This window comes from Rutidosis leptorrhynchoides, chromosome 3 (genome assembly GCF_046630445.1).
Source record: "Rutidosis leptorrhynchoides isolate AG116_Rl617_1_P2 chromosome 3, CSIRO_AGI_Rlap_v1, whole genome shotgun sequence".
NCBI classification, from domain to species: Eukaryota; Viridiplantae; Streptophyta; class Magnoliopsida; order Asterales; family Asteraceae; genus Rutidosis; species Rutidosis leptorrhynchoides.
In genome coordinates this window covers 622,344,855-622,361,421 of record NC_092335.1, presented here as the reverse complement: position 1 = coordinate 622,361,421, position 16,567 = coordinate 622,344,855, and the positions used below count along the sequence as shown (strand labels likewise).

General features: G+C 34.0%; 1 protein-coding gene across 1 annotated transcript; it reads left to right on the top strand.

The window, feature by feature from the left end:
* The first annotated feature begins 14,495 nt into the window (after positions 1-14,495).
* Positions 14,496-16,157, top strand: LOC139898955 (dof zinc finger protein DOF3.6-like). The gene is made up of 2 exons (XM_071881760.1): positions 14,496-14,726; positions 14,933-16,157. The coding sequence occupies exons 1-2, from the start codon at positions 14,673-14,675 to the stop codon at positions 15,887-15,889; spliced, it is 1,011 nt and encodes a 336-aa protein (XP_071737861.1). The 5' UTR covers positions 14,496-14,672; the 3' UTR covers positions 15,890-16,157.
* Positions 16,158-16,567: the final 410 nt, after the last annotated feature.

The following is a 16,567-nucleotide window of genomic DNA, read 5'->3' as shown; positions in this document are numbered from 1 at the left end:
TTAGCTAGATCTTAAAGATCCTAGACTAGAAAGTCTAGATCTAGTGTTCTTAAGTTAGATCCTAAGTTATAGAACTTGGATCTTCACTTTAATGAAACCATAAGTTATGAAACTTAAATTTTCATCTTGTAAAATGTATATAAGCTTATAAGCTCTTATTTACAACAAAATTAGAAGACCATAAGCTATAAAAACTTAGATCCAACATAAGTGTGTGAAGTTATAACTAGAAAGTTATACTTCCATGTTCTTGAACTTATAAAGTTAACTTTAGTTTCAAGAAATATGAGATCAAGTTTAACTAGTAATACTTGACCAAATTAACAATATTACAACTTTAAAGTACTTACAAAAGAAAGAAATAAATTAAAGTTACAAGTATTATGTTCATGTTTGTTTCATACTTGAGAAGATTCAAATCAAATTTTGGATCTTAAGGAAATAAACTTCAAGTCTACAAAACATGAAAACAAGTATGATTTAAAGCTTATGAATTTTTAAATCTTTAAAACATTTAAGTGTAGAACCGTAAACTAACAAGTTTAGATTCTTGTTCTTGGTTCTTCATCAAACAAAGATGAAAATAACAAGATTTATGAAGATACAAACTAACAAGTTTGATCTTTTAACGACAAACAACAACAAACTAATGAAATGATGATGATTATTTTCGGTTTTAATGGAAGAAAAAGAAAGAAAATAAAGCTTGTTACTTAAAAGTTTGAGAGAAAAAGATGAGAGAAAATAAAGTGGTGTAAGTGTGTGTAAGTAAAATGAGATAGAAACTAGCAAATAAGTAACAAAGAAATTTGAAAATGGAACTCCCTCACACCCATTCAAAACCGACGGTTTGGGCACAAAAGGGGAAAGGTCAAATTGCTACTTTCATGCATGGGGAGAAGTTGAAAGCTCAAAATGGTTTAAAGTTAAATGTATGGGAAAGAGTTGTAGCATGCTTGTAAGATTTGTCTCCAACCTAGCTTAATTAATCTAAGTTTAAGCTTTAATAAGTCATTAGCATAATGTTGGGCTCCTAATAGTCCATTAAGAAAAGTAGGGTGGGGTTCCAAGTCCATTAACATGAGTCCATGTGAAAGTATGTAACAAATAAATAAAAAGGCCCAAGTAATTAACTACTAACATTAGTTAATTAAAAATAATTAAGAATAATTAATTATGAATGTAAATAATATTCGAAATATTATTCGTGTAAAGTACGTGTGTCACAAAGACAAGTCGGAACATGTAAAGTCAAATACGGTAACAAGTAAATGTATAAAAATACATTTATTAACACGCAAGTATTAATAATAAATATTAATAAATATAAGTTGGAAAATCCAGGGTCGTTACAGATGCGACGCATCTAAAGACTACTGGAAAAACAATGGGCCCTTCACGTTATAAGGTGCAGCGCATCAATAAGAGATGCGGCGCACCAGATGCCTGAACATCCAACTTTAGTTTGTTTAACTACAAACTAAATACCGACTCAAGCTATCTCTTTAACTCTTTGATGAACGTGTACTTCACATTCTCCAAATTCGTTCTATAGTGTCAAAGATTACTTCTACTTTCAACTTAGAAAATCTAATACACTAAAACGGTTCGTTGGATCACACAAAAATCACCAACAAAATTCTCGTGACCTACTATGTCCAAAATGTTGCACAATAACGATTGTAATTATTTAGATGCCTACATTTTCTGGTGAAAGTTGTTTGTGTTTCCTGAATTTCATATACTTCCATTTCACAAAACCGTAACTTCACCTTCTTTGATTTTGAACTGTTACATACTTACATGTGAATTTGATTTTTTACATACTTACTTGGACATTTTTGGTTCATACAAAGGATAAAAAAGTTCCCCTGCATCAATGTCCCTACCGTACCGTTTCACTCTATCACCATGGAGTGTTAAATTTAATATATCTGCAATTGAACATAGATGTGTGTTTGTTTCTTTTCTTCATTCACAAGGTTTCTCTAGCTAACTTTAATATATTGAATTAATACAGGTGGACTTGGCCGAGTTCGTTATTGGTCAACCCAGTTACCTACTTACGTGAAGTTTGGCTACAAGCCTAGATAGCTTGTTAAAGATTTGGTTGCATACCAACTTGTGCTTATCAACTTAACTAATTACCCAAAACAAATCTTGTTGTTTGCAACTTTTCTTGTACCCCAAGAACGACATGAAAATTTGGGGTTAAATCTTGCTGATTGTTTACATGATGTCAAATTGGAATGCTTTTTGTTAGAGAATTAGAACGATTACTTTACTACCTCTCAGTTCAATTGTCCTGTTTTAACTTTAAAGGTCTTTTGTCTTCACTTTTAACTTCAAATTATTGTGTGTGTTATATAATACTTGATGACCATTATATAAGTAAAAATATATTCAAACCATTGATATAAATTTTATTGAATAATATATATACACACAGAAATATTTAGAGTTAAAGTCGGAAATAAAAGACTTCATTGGACAAAACCATTGATACAAGTTAAAGTTAATATTATTTTATCTAATAAATTTAAATTTAATAAAGTTAGCTATCATCATTTTCAATATTTAGTTAAAGTTAATGTTCGAATTTCAATTTTTTTTGTTCGAATTTCACATGTTCTACAAATTTTTGTTCGAATTTGAAAAATGTAGAGCACAAAATTGTTCGAATTTCACCATTTTTGTTCGAATTTCACTTTTTTGTTCGCCCGCCATTTTATTTTTATTCGACTTTCACAATTTTTGTTCGAATTTCACCTTTTTTGTTCGCCCGCCCCTTTTTTTTGTTTGAATTTCAGTGTATTTTGGTGTATTTGGGAGTTCTCAGGGTCAAAAAGTTTTCATTTGATCCATTTACTATATATATATATATATATATATATATATATATATATATATATATATATATATATATATATATATATATAATCAATGACTAATCAACTTTAGTGGCTAAGTAAGGATAAGCAAAATAATTTTTTTTTTTTTTTTTTATTTTATTTTTTTTTTTTTTTTAACATTACTCACAAGAAGATAACGATTCGTCTACAACATTTTATAACTTTTTGAACATTATATTAGGTATGTTATGTTACATTTATATTGTTTTATTTGTTGATAAGTTCTCAAATTGAACTACTTTCACTTGATTTTTCTCATGTTTTAAAAGTTTTTATTCAACTAGCACGTGATTTCATGAGGTGTTTCTTAAAGGCAACGGAATTTTACAAGTCCCTTAACTATTTCATTCAACTAACCCGTAGTTTTATGGGTCTCTTAACTAGTTATATTATATACGATTTTTAATTTCCGTTGGTATGTAAAGGTAAAGTCGAGCCATATGGGATTTGTATTTTAGCATAGAAATGTATTATGATGCAATAAGTAAGCAAGCAATTATGTGCTTGTTTTTGACCATGCAATCAAACCGAGAAAAAGAGTTTGTGTTGTTATCAAGAAAAGAAGAGAAAGTAAAAGAGAGAGAACGTGCGCTGTGAAAATGGCACAAGTTCGTTAAAGGGTACGTACGTAGTCAATAATTTAACATCTGCTATACATATGAGTTAATAAATGGAATGGAATGCAATGCATATGTTATTTATTATTATTATATTATATTCAAAATTTAACTGAGATATTATTAAATATAAAATAACCGGCATACATGCATCTTGTTGTATATTCTTTATTAATTCGGTTTGCTTCTACTAAAATACCATTATTTGTAGTATGCCAACCAAATTTCCCAGCATATATATATTTCACACCACCTAAACATACATTCGTGTCTTAGAAATTTCAAGTCTTATAATTAGCTAAATACTGTAGTTTTTAATGTCGTTTGACTTTGAAGCTTTGAATTTTATTTGATATGTTTCTTTGGACTTTCGAGTATGATGAATAGTGATTAAAGGTCGTAAGTGGTTAAATGATGAAGATAAATCACATGAATACAAAATATCACAAAAGAGAAGAGGTGGTGCAGTGGCTATCAAAGTTGTGACCAAATAAGATGAATAGTGATTAAAGGTCGTTAGTGGTGAAAGATGGTTGTGAATTTGAGTGATAGATTAAAATTATATAGTTCAAGTACAGAAGGGGCCATATTGGGTGAAAAAGTCAAGTTAAATGATAGATGAATCACATGAATAAAACATATCACATATCGAGTATGTTGGATGACGAGCTTATTTGAGGTTTTTTTTAAGCTTTTAGTTTTTATGGAAAAAAAACTTGCATTTAAAGAAAATTCTAATTGATTAGAGGAGTTTAAATCTTTTAGACATGGCAAGAAAAAGGTAAAAGTTAAAAGCTACTTGAAGTAGCATTTACTTTTTTGTCATTATACTCTTTATTTGACAGATTCAGCTAGTCTGACAAACACTAAAATATATTTAAAAAACTACTAGCTACTAGCTACCAGTTACAAGCTACAAGATAAAAGCTAACAGCTATTAGCTACCAGTTACAAGCTACAAGATAAAAGCTAACAATTACTAGCTACCAGTTATCGTTTGAGGGAGTTTTATTTGGTCGTGCCCTTGGATCGGTTTCAAGGTTTCCACCCGGGCAGCGATGGGGGCGGGGTTATTATCGCTGCATCGGCATAGTCGAAACGGGAGATGATCGCAACGGGTGATTTAGTCCCTCTTGGGTGATCCCATTCGCTGTCCAAAAAAAAAACTAGCTACCAATTATCAGCCATAAGCTAAAACCTACCACATAGTTTTGCCAAACATACTCAATACTCATTGTCTATTTTTATGACACACTTAACGATATTGATTTCTTAATAAGGTTTTTCATACTCGGACGATTGAACGAGGGTTAATTTTTTTATTTAGATGTACTCTTCGACTTAACATGTTATCCTGTAATTAATTTGACCAGTTTCCTAATCACTCCTATATACGTTTTATTATAATGATTTAGGGACCCAATCTATAAAAATATTTTTTAGAATGGTAAACGATCATTACTCTATTTAATACTACGTATGTAAACAAGTATTAAAATAAACTAGGTTAGTGACCCGTGAATTCACGGGTTATCATAATAGACATACACAATATTTACGAAAAAATGCTACTAAGAAATTGCAAGTATTATCACTTCACAAAGTACATATCACTAATACTTGGCATAGTGAAATTTTAAAAATTCATAACAAAAAATATGATTAATAGTATTATACAAACACTATAAATTCAAACTTGAAACATAAGTACAAATAGCAACAATTAGGCTTTTAGTATTACTAATAAACATATACACATAAGATATATAGAGAAAGAGAAAGATGAAAAGCTAACACCCGAGGTAATATTCGAAGTAATCACAATCGATCATTGAACATAATGATCACTTAACTTAAATAAAAAAAATGAATTGATGTTTAGGGGTATGGAAACTCAATTAAGAAATAGAATGGAAAGATTTAACACTTAAATTCCACAATCGTTTAACCATTTATTCAACTTCTCAAAAAAAAAAAGAATGAAAATAAAAATAAATTCATGAAACATATCTTTTTTAAGATATGTAAGTCAAAAGTACTCATATACCAAGAAAAAAGTATGTAAAAAGTATACTTTTTATATATATATTAAATTGAATTTTATTTATTAATTAGTTGTTTTAGTGGAAAAATAATGACATCATCAAATTGACATTTACAACTTTTTAAGCATATGTTACAACCGTATATAACACATAATGATCTCACCATCAACTCCCTTATATTAGATAGAATAGATAATTATTGATGTACGGAGTATATAATTGAATTAGAGTTTGTAAGAAATTAATAAAGATTGATATAATCAGAGTTGGTAATTAAATAACTACTAATGAAATTTGGATTTGTGTAATAAAATCTTAACATTAGTTATCACATATAAATAATCACACATTTTTTTGTTCTCAACTAGAAAAAAATTCGATCGCGCGTTGTTGCGATTGTATTCAACGCGCGGTCGAATTTGGATATACGTTGTTTGGTATCTAATATATCTAGTAGATTGGGTTGTTTGTTGGACGTTTATGTCTATGTATGAAATATAGCCTGAAATATTTAGTGTTTTTTAAACGATGTCCGTTTCGCGTATAGTTAGTCGTGTTGTGTTCGTAAAATTATTTCGAGTTGAATGGTGTTCTCGGAAAAATTTAACTCGCACCGAGCGAGAATATAGAGCCCGTTATTTAGTGTTTTTTTAACGATGTCCGTTCCGCGTATAGTTAGTCGCGTTGTGATCGTCAGATTTTTTTCGAGTTGAACGGTGGTCTCGGAAAAATTTAACTCGCACCGAGCGAGAAGATAGGGCGCCCGTTAAAAATTCGGGTGGAATTAGTTTCTTTTATTTTAATAAAATTATATATTTACGCATTCTACACCTGCAAAAGTGTAAACTTGAGGGACTATTGTGTAAATTGAGCCGAATTTGAGGAACCGTTTGTAGTGTGAACACAAACTCAAAACGACAATTTGATAAAACTAAAACTACAAAAATTTGAAGGACTTTTAGCATATAGGATAAAGTTTCTTTTATTTTAATAAAATTATATATTTACGCATTCTACTCCTGCAAAAGTGTAAACTTGAGGGGTTATTGTGTAAATTGAGCCGAATTTGAGGGACCGTTTGTAGTGTGAACGAAAACTCAAAACGACAATTTGATAACCGATTGGTCGTAGGTTCGAATCCTACTTGGGGAGATTTGAAAATAAACGTCAACACTGTAACGACCCGACCAAAACCGTTATTGACGGCGTCGTTAACTTAGGTCCCGTTGCGTGGTCGTAGTCCCTATATGAGACTCGTTGACCAAAATTATGTCGCATTCATTTGAAAGGTACAAGACTTGCAAGTTTAGTTTACAAAACCGTTCGACAACAAGTCTAAGTTTACAAAAGTCATAAAGTATAAATGAAATAACCTGCGACATAATATAAGTTGAAAAACACAGTTGCTATAAATAGCGTAAGTATGTAAACAAAAGTTTGAATCCAAAAGTGCTATCCCTAGCGTATGTATGTATGTATGCTTGACTCCAAGCAAGTATGAGTGTACGCGGAAGCATGTATCAAATAGCCAAGTATGAACCTGAGAAACATATAGAAAACTGTCAACGAAAAACGTTGGTGAAATCATAGATGTATTTGTAAACGTTGTTTTTGAACCACAAGATTTAGTATTCCCATAGTTGATTATCAAAATCGTTTGCATTCCAAAAGTATTGTGCGCGAGCACCCAATTATCAAGACTTAACGTTTCCTTCCATAGAACCCCATCACAATAGTGTTAGAACATACACTGTTTCTCGAAAATATATTTCATCCGTAGACGGTAGCGAACCGTCCGTAATGAGGGTTTGTCAAACCCGTATGGCCACACAATATAAGTTCTCGCTTACACCCTGCAAGTGTAACTAATGATAATCGAATTGAGGATTTTTGTTCTAACTCGCTGTGGAATGTTTGTTTTCCTTGTACTTGTGTTCAAAGTATAAAAGTAAGTAGTACAAAATGTAACGAAGTATATGTTTCTCAGCCCACAATTTAAAAGTATAAAAAGTTGTTGAAAAGGTGGGACTATGATCTCACCTCGAGTGCACGAGTATAAAAGTACTTCACAAAGTAACGTATGCATGAAAGTTGCTTAGCCTTGACCTAAACAAGTAAGTTGTATCAATTAACCGGTTACGACACAAGGTCGGGTGAAATGTGTTCAATTAGTCCTATGGCTCGTTACGACTCGATTAAGTATAGCATGTGAATCACGTTGTCAAGTTTCATACAAGAAACAAGTATAAAAGCATGTTAGAATGATTGTATAAAAGTTTGGTTAAGTTTGACTAAAAGTCAAACTTGGTCAAAGTCAACGAAAAAGTCAACACGTTCGGGTCGGGTCCCGAACTATTTTTCTATGCTAGTTATTCATATATAAGCATGTTAAAACAAGTTGTATGTAAATTGGAGGTCTAGAACATGTCAAACATTTCACGTGAAACGGACATTGGAGACAGAAGCTGGGCACGGCTTATGCCGCGCCGCGGCCAGGCCTGTCGCGCCGCGACAATGGCCGTGGCCTGGTCCCAGGCCTGTTTCACTTGTTCAAGGCTTGGTAAAATTTCAAACAAACGCAAAACTCAAACCGTAAACAATTAGAAAGCGTATCTTATACCGTTGGAAAGCTCTTTTGACAAGGAACACAACTAAACATGTTTCATCAAACAAAAACAACATTTTCCATAACCGATTTCTCGTCAAGTGATCATTTAAGTCCATTTTCAAAGTTTCAAGTTCGTAAAACGTATTTTATGATTCGGGAATCCAATTTACACATACGATATGCCGTTTCGAAGGTAATTAAGCATACATTACAACTAATCACTAACAATTAACATTCCATGGCATTCAAGCATCAAAAGTTCATGTCAAAGTCTATCAAACCCTAGTCAAACATCACAAAATCAATATTCATGTTTTTGAAGTTTTCTTAATCAACCTACGCATCAAAACGAAGCTAGTGATACTAGTAACACAATTAAAACATGCACTTTAACAATCTAACAACATTTAATCTTCCAAAATGCAAGATTAAGCAAACCCATTTCAAAGTTCATATTAGTTACTCCAAATCGACAAATCGAGCAAACAAAACATATATTCATGTTATACACGAGCCATAGACACTAACTAACACCATTTCAAATCAAAAACACGAATTTAGAGAAATCTAGAGTTTTAGAAATGTTACCCAAACGAGATGAAGTTGGTATCAAATTGTAGAGGATGAAGAGAGGATTCCAAATATGTAATTTGTTTTGAAGTTTGCTTCCAATCCCGAATTTAGATGATGATTTTATGAAGTTGGGGTTTGTGTTCAAAAATGGAAGTAGAGAGAAAAGAGGAAGAGGTGTTGGTGGAAATGAATGGAGGAGGTGAAGTGGTTGACTAGTTGACCTAGTCACCACTTTGCCCACTTGTCAACTTAAGTCCCTCATGTTTGTAGTCGGGTGCGGGAATTAACCAAACGAAATATTTTAAAAACGCTCGAGTAGACGAGTGATGTTATAATTAAATAACGAGAATATTATAAACGTTAGTCAACGGAAATTGGGAATTTAAATAGCGAAAGATATTATTTTAAAAAAAAGACGGTGTTAAAAATAAATTTAACGGAAAAACGCGGGATGTTACATTATCCACACCTCAAAAGAAATTTCGTCCCGAAATTTAGTTGGAAGTAGTAGTTGTTGAATCTTCCTCGAGATCTTGCGTTGTAAATTCTACGAATAAGTGAAGGTACGTCCTTGAGTATTTCCACGAATTTTGACGGTCGGGATCATATGTTGTTTTAAGGTTTGGCTTCCATGATTCATGGTTTCAACCGGTCCTCCTAGGAAGTGAGGGTTATCGTCGATAGTGAGTTCATCAAAGGAGATAACAAGTTCTCGTTTCGCAAAACACGTCTTTGAGTTGATACATCGAATGTAGGATAAACGGAGACCCAAAATGAGTCGGAAAAGTCTAAACGACTAGCGACGGGTCCAAAACACCCCAAGAATTTAAAGGATCAAAATATCGCGGATTTAGCTTCCTACGTTTTCCCGAAACGGATTGCACCTTCCCAAGGTGCGACTCTTAACGTGACGCGGTTTATTTGAAATGTTTACGTCTAACATCGGCGTAGCTCTTGGTGATTACGAGTCGCGTAGGGTTTTACCTGAATATGAATAACTTTTCTCGGTTGCTCATGAATAACCTCGGCCCCGGTGAATTGATCATCGTTTACTTGGTTCGACAAAGGAGAATGGCGTTTCCGGTCACATGTGGTTTCAAAAGGAGTGACGTTAAAACTCGAATGAAAATCATTGTAGTACGAGGATTCGGTTTAAGGAAAATACTTTTCTCAAGTAAATTTGAAGTTGGTAATACAAATTCGTATTATGGTTTTCAAGACTTAAATCGTATGTTTGTTCGGTCCGTCAGGTTATGGTTGATGTGCGGTACTCATGTCTAAACGTGGTCCCGAGACTTTTTGTGAGGCACTCCAAAATCTAGAAGTGAAACGAGGATCTCGGTCCGAAACGGAGTACATTCCGTAAGGTATATTTGGACAAGTTTGTTAGGACAAGTTTCTCAAGAAAATTCGCGTCGCGAAAAATTTATCAGTTTCCAAAAACGTTCGTCGGGGCAAGTTCTTATCGGGTTTTGAAAACGATTGTTAGGACTATCCACCCTTGCGGCAAATACTTGTATGACGTGAAGAGTCGCTCTCCATTAAGAATTTAGAATAAGGACCTCCTGAACCGGAAGTACGAGGGTGATGCAAGAGAAGTTTCCGCCCCGATGTGAGCATAACGAGTAAATTGTAGTTAGTCAATAAGACTGCGCGAGGACGAGCTAGTATACCCGTGTGACATACGGTTGAAGTCGAATGGAATCGGTAATTCATTCGGAAGCATAAATATAATTTGACAATAATTGAAGGGGTGTCCCCGGTATGGTTGTTATAAATATTCTCGGAGTTTTCGGATGTCCAAACATGAATAGATGAAGTCATGTACATGGCACATGGTGGTGTTTAGGTTGATCGAGTCTAACCACCATCACGTGTCACTAGAACTTTGGTATGTCTTACCGTAATATAACCACGTTGATCGAGTGTCGTTATATTACGCTAACTCATACCTCCATTCCCACATCACTCTATAGATTCAAGTTCGTGTCATCGCGAAAATCTAAAATGAACAAAATGTAACGACGTCTCAAACGTGACTCGTATTAAATCGAAATAGTTTCTACAACTCTAAAGAAGCGTTTCCCCGCGGGAAGTGTATAAATGATTGTTAACGTCAAATCGGTTCGATTCAAACAATAATGTATTTAGGTATGAAAAGAGTAACGAGTAGCACGCAACCGTAGTGATAAATGTTGATGACGATACTCACCTAGAGTAGTGATGGTAGTAACACCAAAAAGTAGATAGAAAGAAGCACCAGTGGGAAACCGATAGTAAGTTGAAACGGTGGCAAATAACAATCCGGGAGACAAAGTTCCCGAACGAGTGTGACTAATGAAGTCGTCATCATCCATACGTGTATGAATCATGAATTTACGTGTATTACCAAAAAGTGGCGGAATACGAGTTCGTATGATGAAGGTTGGGTACCATTAAAAAGTTTGCCTAAGAATGATTCAAGTATAATGCACAAGTAGTCAAGTAAGTGCTATCTATAGCAAATGTATGTCAGAATGCAATGGCTAACTATCCGATTGTAGTCTAGACTCACTAATGCGTCCTAACGACTCTGTTAGACACACTAATGCACGTCCTAGTTCCCTACAACCAACGCTCTGATACCACTTGTAACGACCCGACCAAAACCGTTATTGACGGCGTCGTTAACTTAGGTCCCGTTGCGTGGTCGTAGTCCCTATATGAGACTCGTTGACCAAAATTATGTCGCATTCATTTGAAAGGTACAAGACTTGCAAGTTTAGTTTACAAAACCGTTCGACAACAAGTCTAAGTTTACAAAAGTCATAAAGTATAAATGAAATAACCTGCGACATAATATAAGTTGAAAAACACAGTTGCTATAAATAGCGTAAGTATGTAAACAAAAGTTTGAATCCAAAAGTGCTATCCCTAGCGTATGTATGTATGTATGCTTGACTCCAAGCAAGTATGAGTGTACGCGGAAGCATGTATCAAATAGCCAAGTATGAACCTGAGAAACATATAGAAAACTGTCAACGAAAAACGTTGGTGAAATCATAGATGTATTTGTAAACGTTGTTTTTGAACCACAAGATTTAGTATTCCCATAGTTGATTATCAAAATCGTTTGCATTCCAAAAGTATTGTGCGCGAGCACCCAATTATCAAGACTTAACGTTTCCTTCCATAGAACCCCATCACAATAGTGTTAGAACATACACTGTTTCTCGAAAATATATTTCATCCGTAGACGGTAGCGAACCGTCCGTAATGAGGGTTTGTCAAACCCGTATGGCCACACAATATAAGTTCTCGCTTACACCCTGCAAGTGTAACTAATGATAATCGAATTGAGGATTTTTGTTCTAACTCGCTGTGGAATGTTTGTTTTCCTTGTACTTGTGTTCAAAGTATAAAAGTAAGTAGTACAAAATGTAACGAAGTATATGTTTCTCAGCCCACAATTTAAAAGTATAAAAAGTTGTTGAAAAGGTGGGACTATGATCTCACCTCGAGTGCACGAGTATAAAAGTACTTCACAAAGTAACGTATGCATGAAAGTTGCTTAGCCTTGACCTAAACAAGTAAGTTGTATCAATTAACCGGTTACGACACAAGGTCGGGTGAAATGTGTTCAATTAGTCCTATGGCTCGTTACGACTCGATTAAGTATAGCATGTGAATCACGTTGTCAAGTTTCATACAAGAAACAAGTATAAAAGCATGTTAGAATGATTGTATAAAAGTTTGGTTAAGTTTGACTAAAAGTCAAACTTGGTCAAAGTCAACGAAAAAGTCAACACGTTCGGGTCGGGTCCCGAACTATTTTTCTATGCTAGTTATTCATATATAAGCATGTTAAAACAAGTTGTATGTAAATTGGAGGTCTAGAACATGTCAAACATTTCACGTGAAACGGACATTGGAGACAGAAGCTGGGCACGGCTTATGCCGCGCCGCGGCCAGGCCTGTCGCGCCGCGACAATGGCCGTGGCCTGGTCCCAGGCCTGTTTCACTTGTTCAAGGCTTGGTAAAATTTCAAACAAACGCAAAACTCAAACCGTAAACAATTAGAAAGCGTATCTTATACCGTTGGAAAGCTCTTTTGACAAGGAACACAACTAAACATGTTTCATCAAACAAAAACAACATTTTCCATAACCGATTTCTCGTCAAGTGATCATTTAAGTCCATTTTCAAAGTTTCAAGTTCGTAAAACGTATTTTATGATTCGGGAATCCAATTTACACATACGATATGCCGTTTCGAAGGTAATTAAGCATACATTACAACTAATCACTAACAATTAACATTCCATGGCATTCAAGCATCAAAAGTTCATGTCAAAGTCTATCAAACCCTAGTCAAACATCACAAAATCAATATTCATGTTTTTGAAGTTTTCTTAATCAACCTACGCATCAAAACGAAGCTAGTGATACTAGTAACACAATTAAAACATGCACTTTAACAATCTAACAACATTTAATCTTCCAAAATGCAAGATTAAGCAAACCCATTTCAAAGTTCATATTAGTTACTCCAAATCGACAAATCGAGCAAACAAAACATATATTCATGTTATACACGAGCCATAGACACTAACTAACACCATTTCAAATCAAAAACACGAATTTAGAGAAATCTAGAGTTTTAGAAATGTTACCCAAACGAGATGAAGTTGGTATCAAATTGTAGAGGATGAAGAGAGGATTCCAAATATGTAATTTGTTTTGAAGTTTGCTTCCAATCCCGAATTTAGATGATGATTTTATGAAGTTGGGGTTTGTGTTCAAAAATGGAAGTAGAGAGAAAAGAGGAAGAGGTGTTGGTGGAAATGAATGGAGGAGGTGAAGTGGTTGACTAGTTGACCTAGTCACCACTTTGCCCACTTGTCAACTTAAGTCCCTCATGTTTGTAGTCGGGTGCGGGAATTAACCAAACGAAATATTTTAAAAACGCTCGAGTAGACGAGTGATGTTATAATTAAATAACGAGAATATTATAAACGTTAGTCAACGGAAATTGGGAATTTAAATAGCGAAAGATATTATTTTAAAAAAAAGACGGTGTTAAAAATAAATTTAACGGAAAAACGCGGGATGTTACAAACACCCCGATGTAGGCCCAGGATACTCCTTTGTTCCATAGCCCTGGGGCTATTTACAGCTATCCAATTAAGAATTCTCAGATGTACTAGTACTAGCAGTGCATCAAAGATGCAGTCATCGATTCTCCCGAGAGGCCACAATTGTCGCGAGCAAACGTATTACTTTTAGTATATAGGATAATTTTAAATTTGAGGGGCTATTGTGTAAATTGAGCCGAATTTGAGGGACCGTTTGTAGTGTGAACGCAAACTCTAAACGACAATTTGATAAAATCAAAACTACAAAAATTTGGAGGACTTTTAGTAGATAGGATAAATAAATAAATAAATTTCTTAATTATTCTCATTTTAACCTTCACGTACACATACAATCCGTATACAATCTATCTCTCCAACACATTGTCCCTAATTATAAATATGTTATTTTTCTTTTTCATGCATGCACATATATATAGATACATTATATGCATTTATGCATGAGGGGTCAGAGTTTTCTTTTTTACCCAAGCAGTAAGATGGAGTGTGTCACAGAGTGTCACTCCGAGAAAGCTTAAAGGCTAAGAAACTTCATCCACTCACTCCATAAACCCTAATTATAATAATAAATACAAAAAGAAAGATGCATAATTTTGAATACAAATAAAAAGAAAATTAAGCAAAACAAAAGCCTCTTCTTTTTATCCTTCCCTCTCATCTCCTTCCCTAAAATTTCTCCTTTCTCTGTGTTTTATTCTCTTGTTTTCGATTCCCCACCTTCATATATTTCCAAAAAAACCCTTGAAACCTTTCTAAAAGATAAAAAAGCTCAAATTTAATTAAATCATGGTTTTCTCATCTGTTCCACAATATCTTGATCACCACAATTGGCATCATCAGGTATATGAACTTTAACACTTACCCCGTTGATATCTAATAATTACTTCATCAACCAATCAAAGATAAAAGAAAGAAAAAAAAATTCTTTATGTGAAAAAAGATTATATATGCTCATTCATATTCCTTTAAGATCTCTTCTTGAATATACCTTGATCTCCCATCTTTGTTTTATTTTTTTTCCACTAATTTTTCCTTCTTTTTTTCAGTTGCAACAATCAAACAATCATGGAAGTGGAAGTGTCGGCGGTAGTATTGTTGAAAACCCTAATCTTCCTCCTACTCCGCCGCCTTTCCAACACGGCGGAGCGGGTGAAGGATCAATTAGACCAGGATCTATGGTGGATCGAGCTCGGTTAGCCAAACTACCCTTGCCTGAGCCCGGTCTAAATTGTCCTCGATGTGATTCGACAAATACAAAGTTTTGCTACTTCAATAATTATAGCCTCACACAACCCCGACACTTTTGTAAGACGTGTAGGCGTTATTGGACTAGAGGAGGTGCACTTAGAAATGTTCCTGTTGGGGGAGGTTGTAGGAGAAACAAAAGAAATAGCAAAGGTAGAGGCTCTAAATCTCCTAGCCGATCGGGCCCTAAATCGCTAAGTGTAAGTCCTCCAAGAAGTAACTCAGAAAATATGACAAGTTCACAACTTTCACATCCAACTTCACTTCAATTACCTAATTTTATGAGTTCTCTTAATCAATATGGAAGTGTTGGTGGAAATCTTAGCTCAAGTCTTGGTGGATTTCATTCACAAAGTGATCAATTGGGGAATTTTCAAGTTGGAAATAATACTAGCTCGGGGCCGAATAATTTCAATAATATTCTATCAATTGGAGGTGGTGATCAGAATTGGAGAGTACCTTTCTTGCCTGGATTTGAGCTACCACAAAACACTAACCTATTTAACTATCAAAACCAAGGTACAATTGGAGCGCAATCGTCTTCGATGGTTGAAGGAGATATTAGATCAAAGATTAATCATGGAATTCATAACCCTCAAACCGAGCCGCCGGTGAAGATGGAAGACAATCGAGGCTTGAATCTATCAAGACAATTTTTAGGTATGTTGGAAACTAGCAATCAACAAGCATGGGCAGGAAACACGTGGGCCGGATTTCAAAGTGTAAGCAATTCTACTCCTACTACACATTTCCTATGATCTTGGGAACAAAATTGAATTGCATTTGAGTTTGAATGTTTCTTGTTAACAAAAGGATTTAACTCGGACTTCAAAACCCTAGCTTATTATTCCTGCCAATTAAAATTCCATGTCTCAAAGTTTGAATGTTGAAGAAATGAAGGAGAACAATGGTAGGTATACATTATGTTTATGTTTAATGTGATAGTAGTATAAGTAAGGTATTGGTTAATTTATTAATTATGTGTATGGGAGTTTCCTTGTATTTGGAAAGTGTGTTAATTACTAATGTGTGTTTAAGTGTGAACTGTTATGTTGATTATGTTTATTTAGTGATGATGATCAACGAATTTTCCATGGACATTTACTCTTTAAAACTTTTTCCTTTATCTTAATAAATCGTATATCAAGCTAAAATATCCTTCTACCTTGTGTTCATGTATTTGATATTTTTTTTTTTGTTCATGTATTTGATATTTGTACACATTAAATTTAGCTAAAAGTGATTCTTAATTGTGATTAGATTCAACTATATATGTATACATAATTAGTGTAATGCCATCTTAACATATGAAATATCATGTGATGGATGTGTGAGTTAGGTTTATGCATTCATTATTTACTCATAGGAGATTGTTTAATTAAGAAACTGCAGGCACAATTCTTGGAGAATTTTGTTGGTAATTTGTATTGTTTAAT

What these genes read in the sequence shown, in the direction of transcription:
- LOC139898955 (XM_071881760.1), top strand. Translation starts at nt 14,673, where the DNA reads ATGGTTTTCTCATCTGTTCCACAATATCTTGATCACCACAATTGGCAT. An exon ending in ACCACAATTGGCATCATCAG is followed by an intron (nt 14,727 to 14,932) that starts GTATATGAACTT and finishes TCTTTTTTTCAG; the next exon opens with TTGCAACAATCAAACAATCA.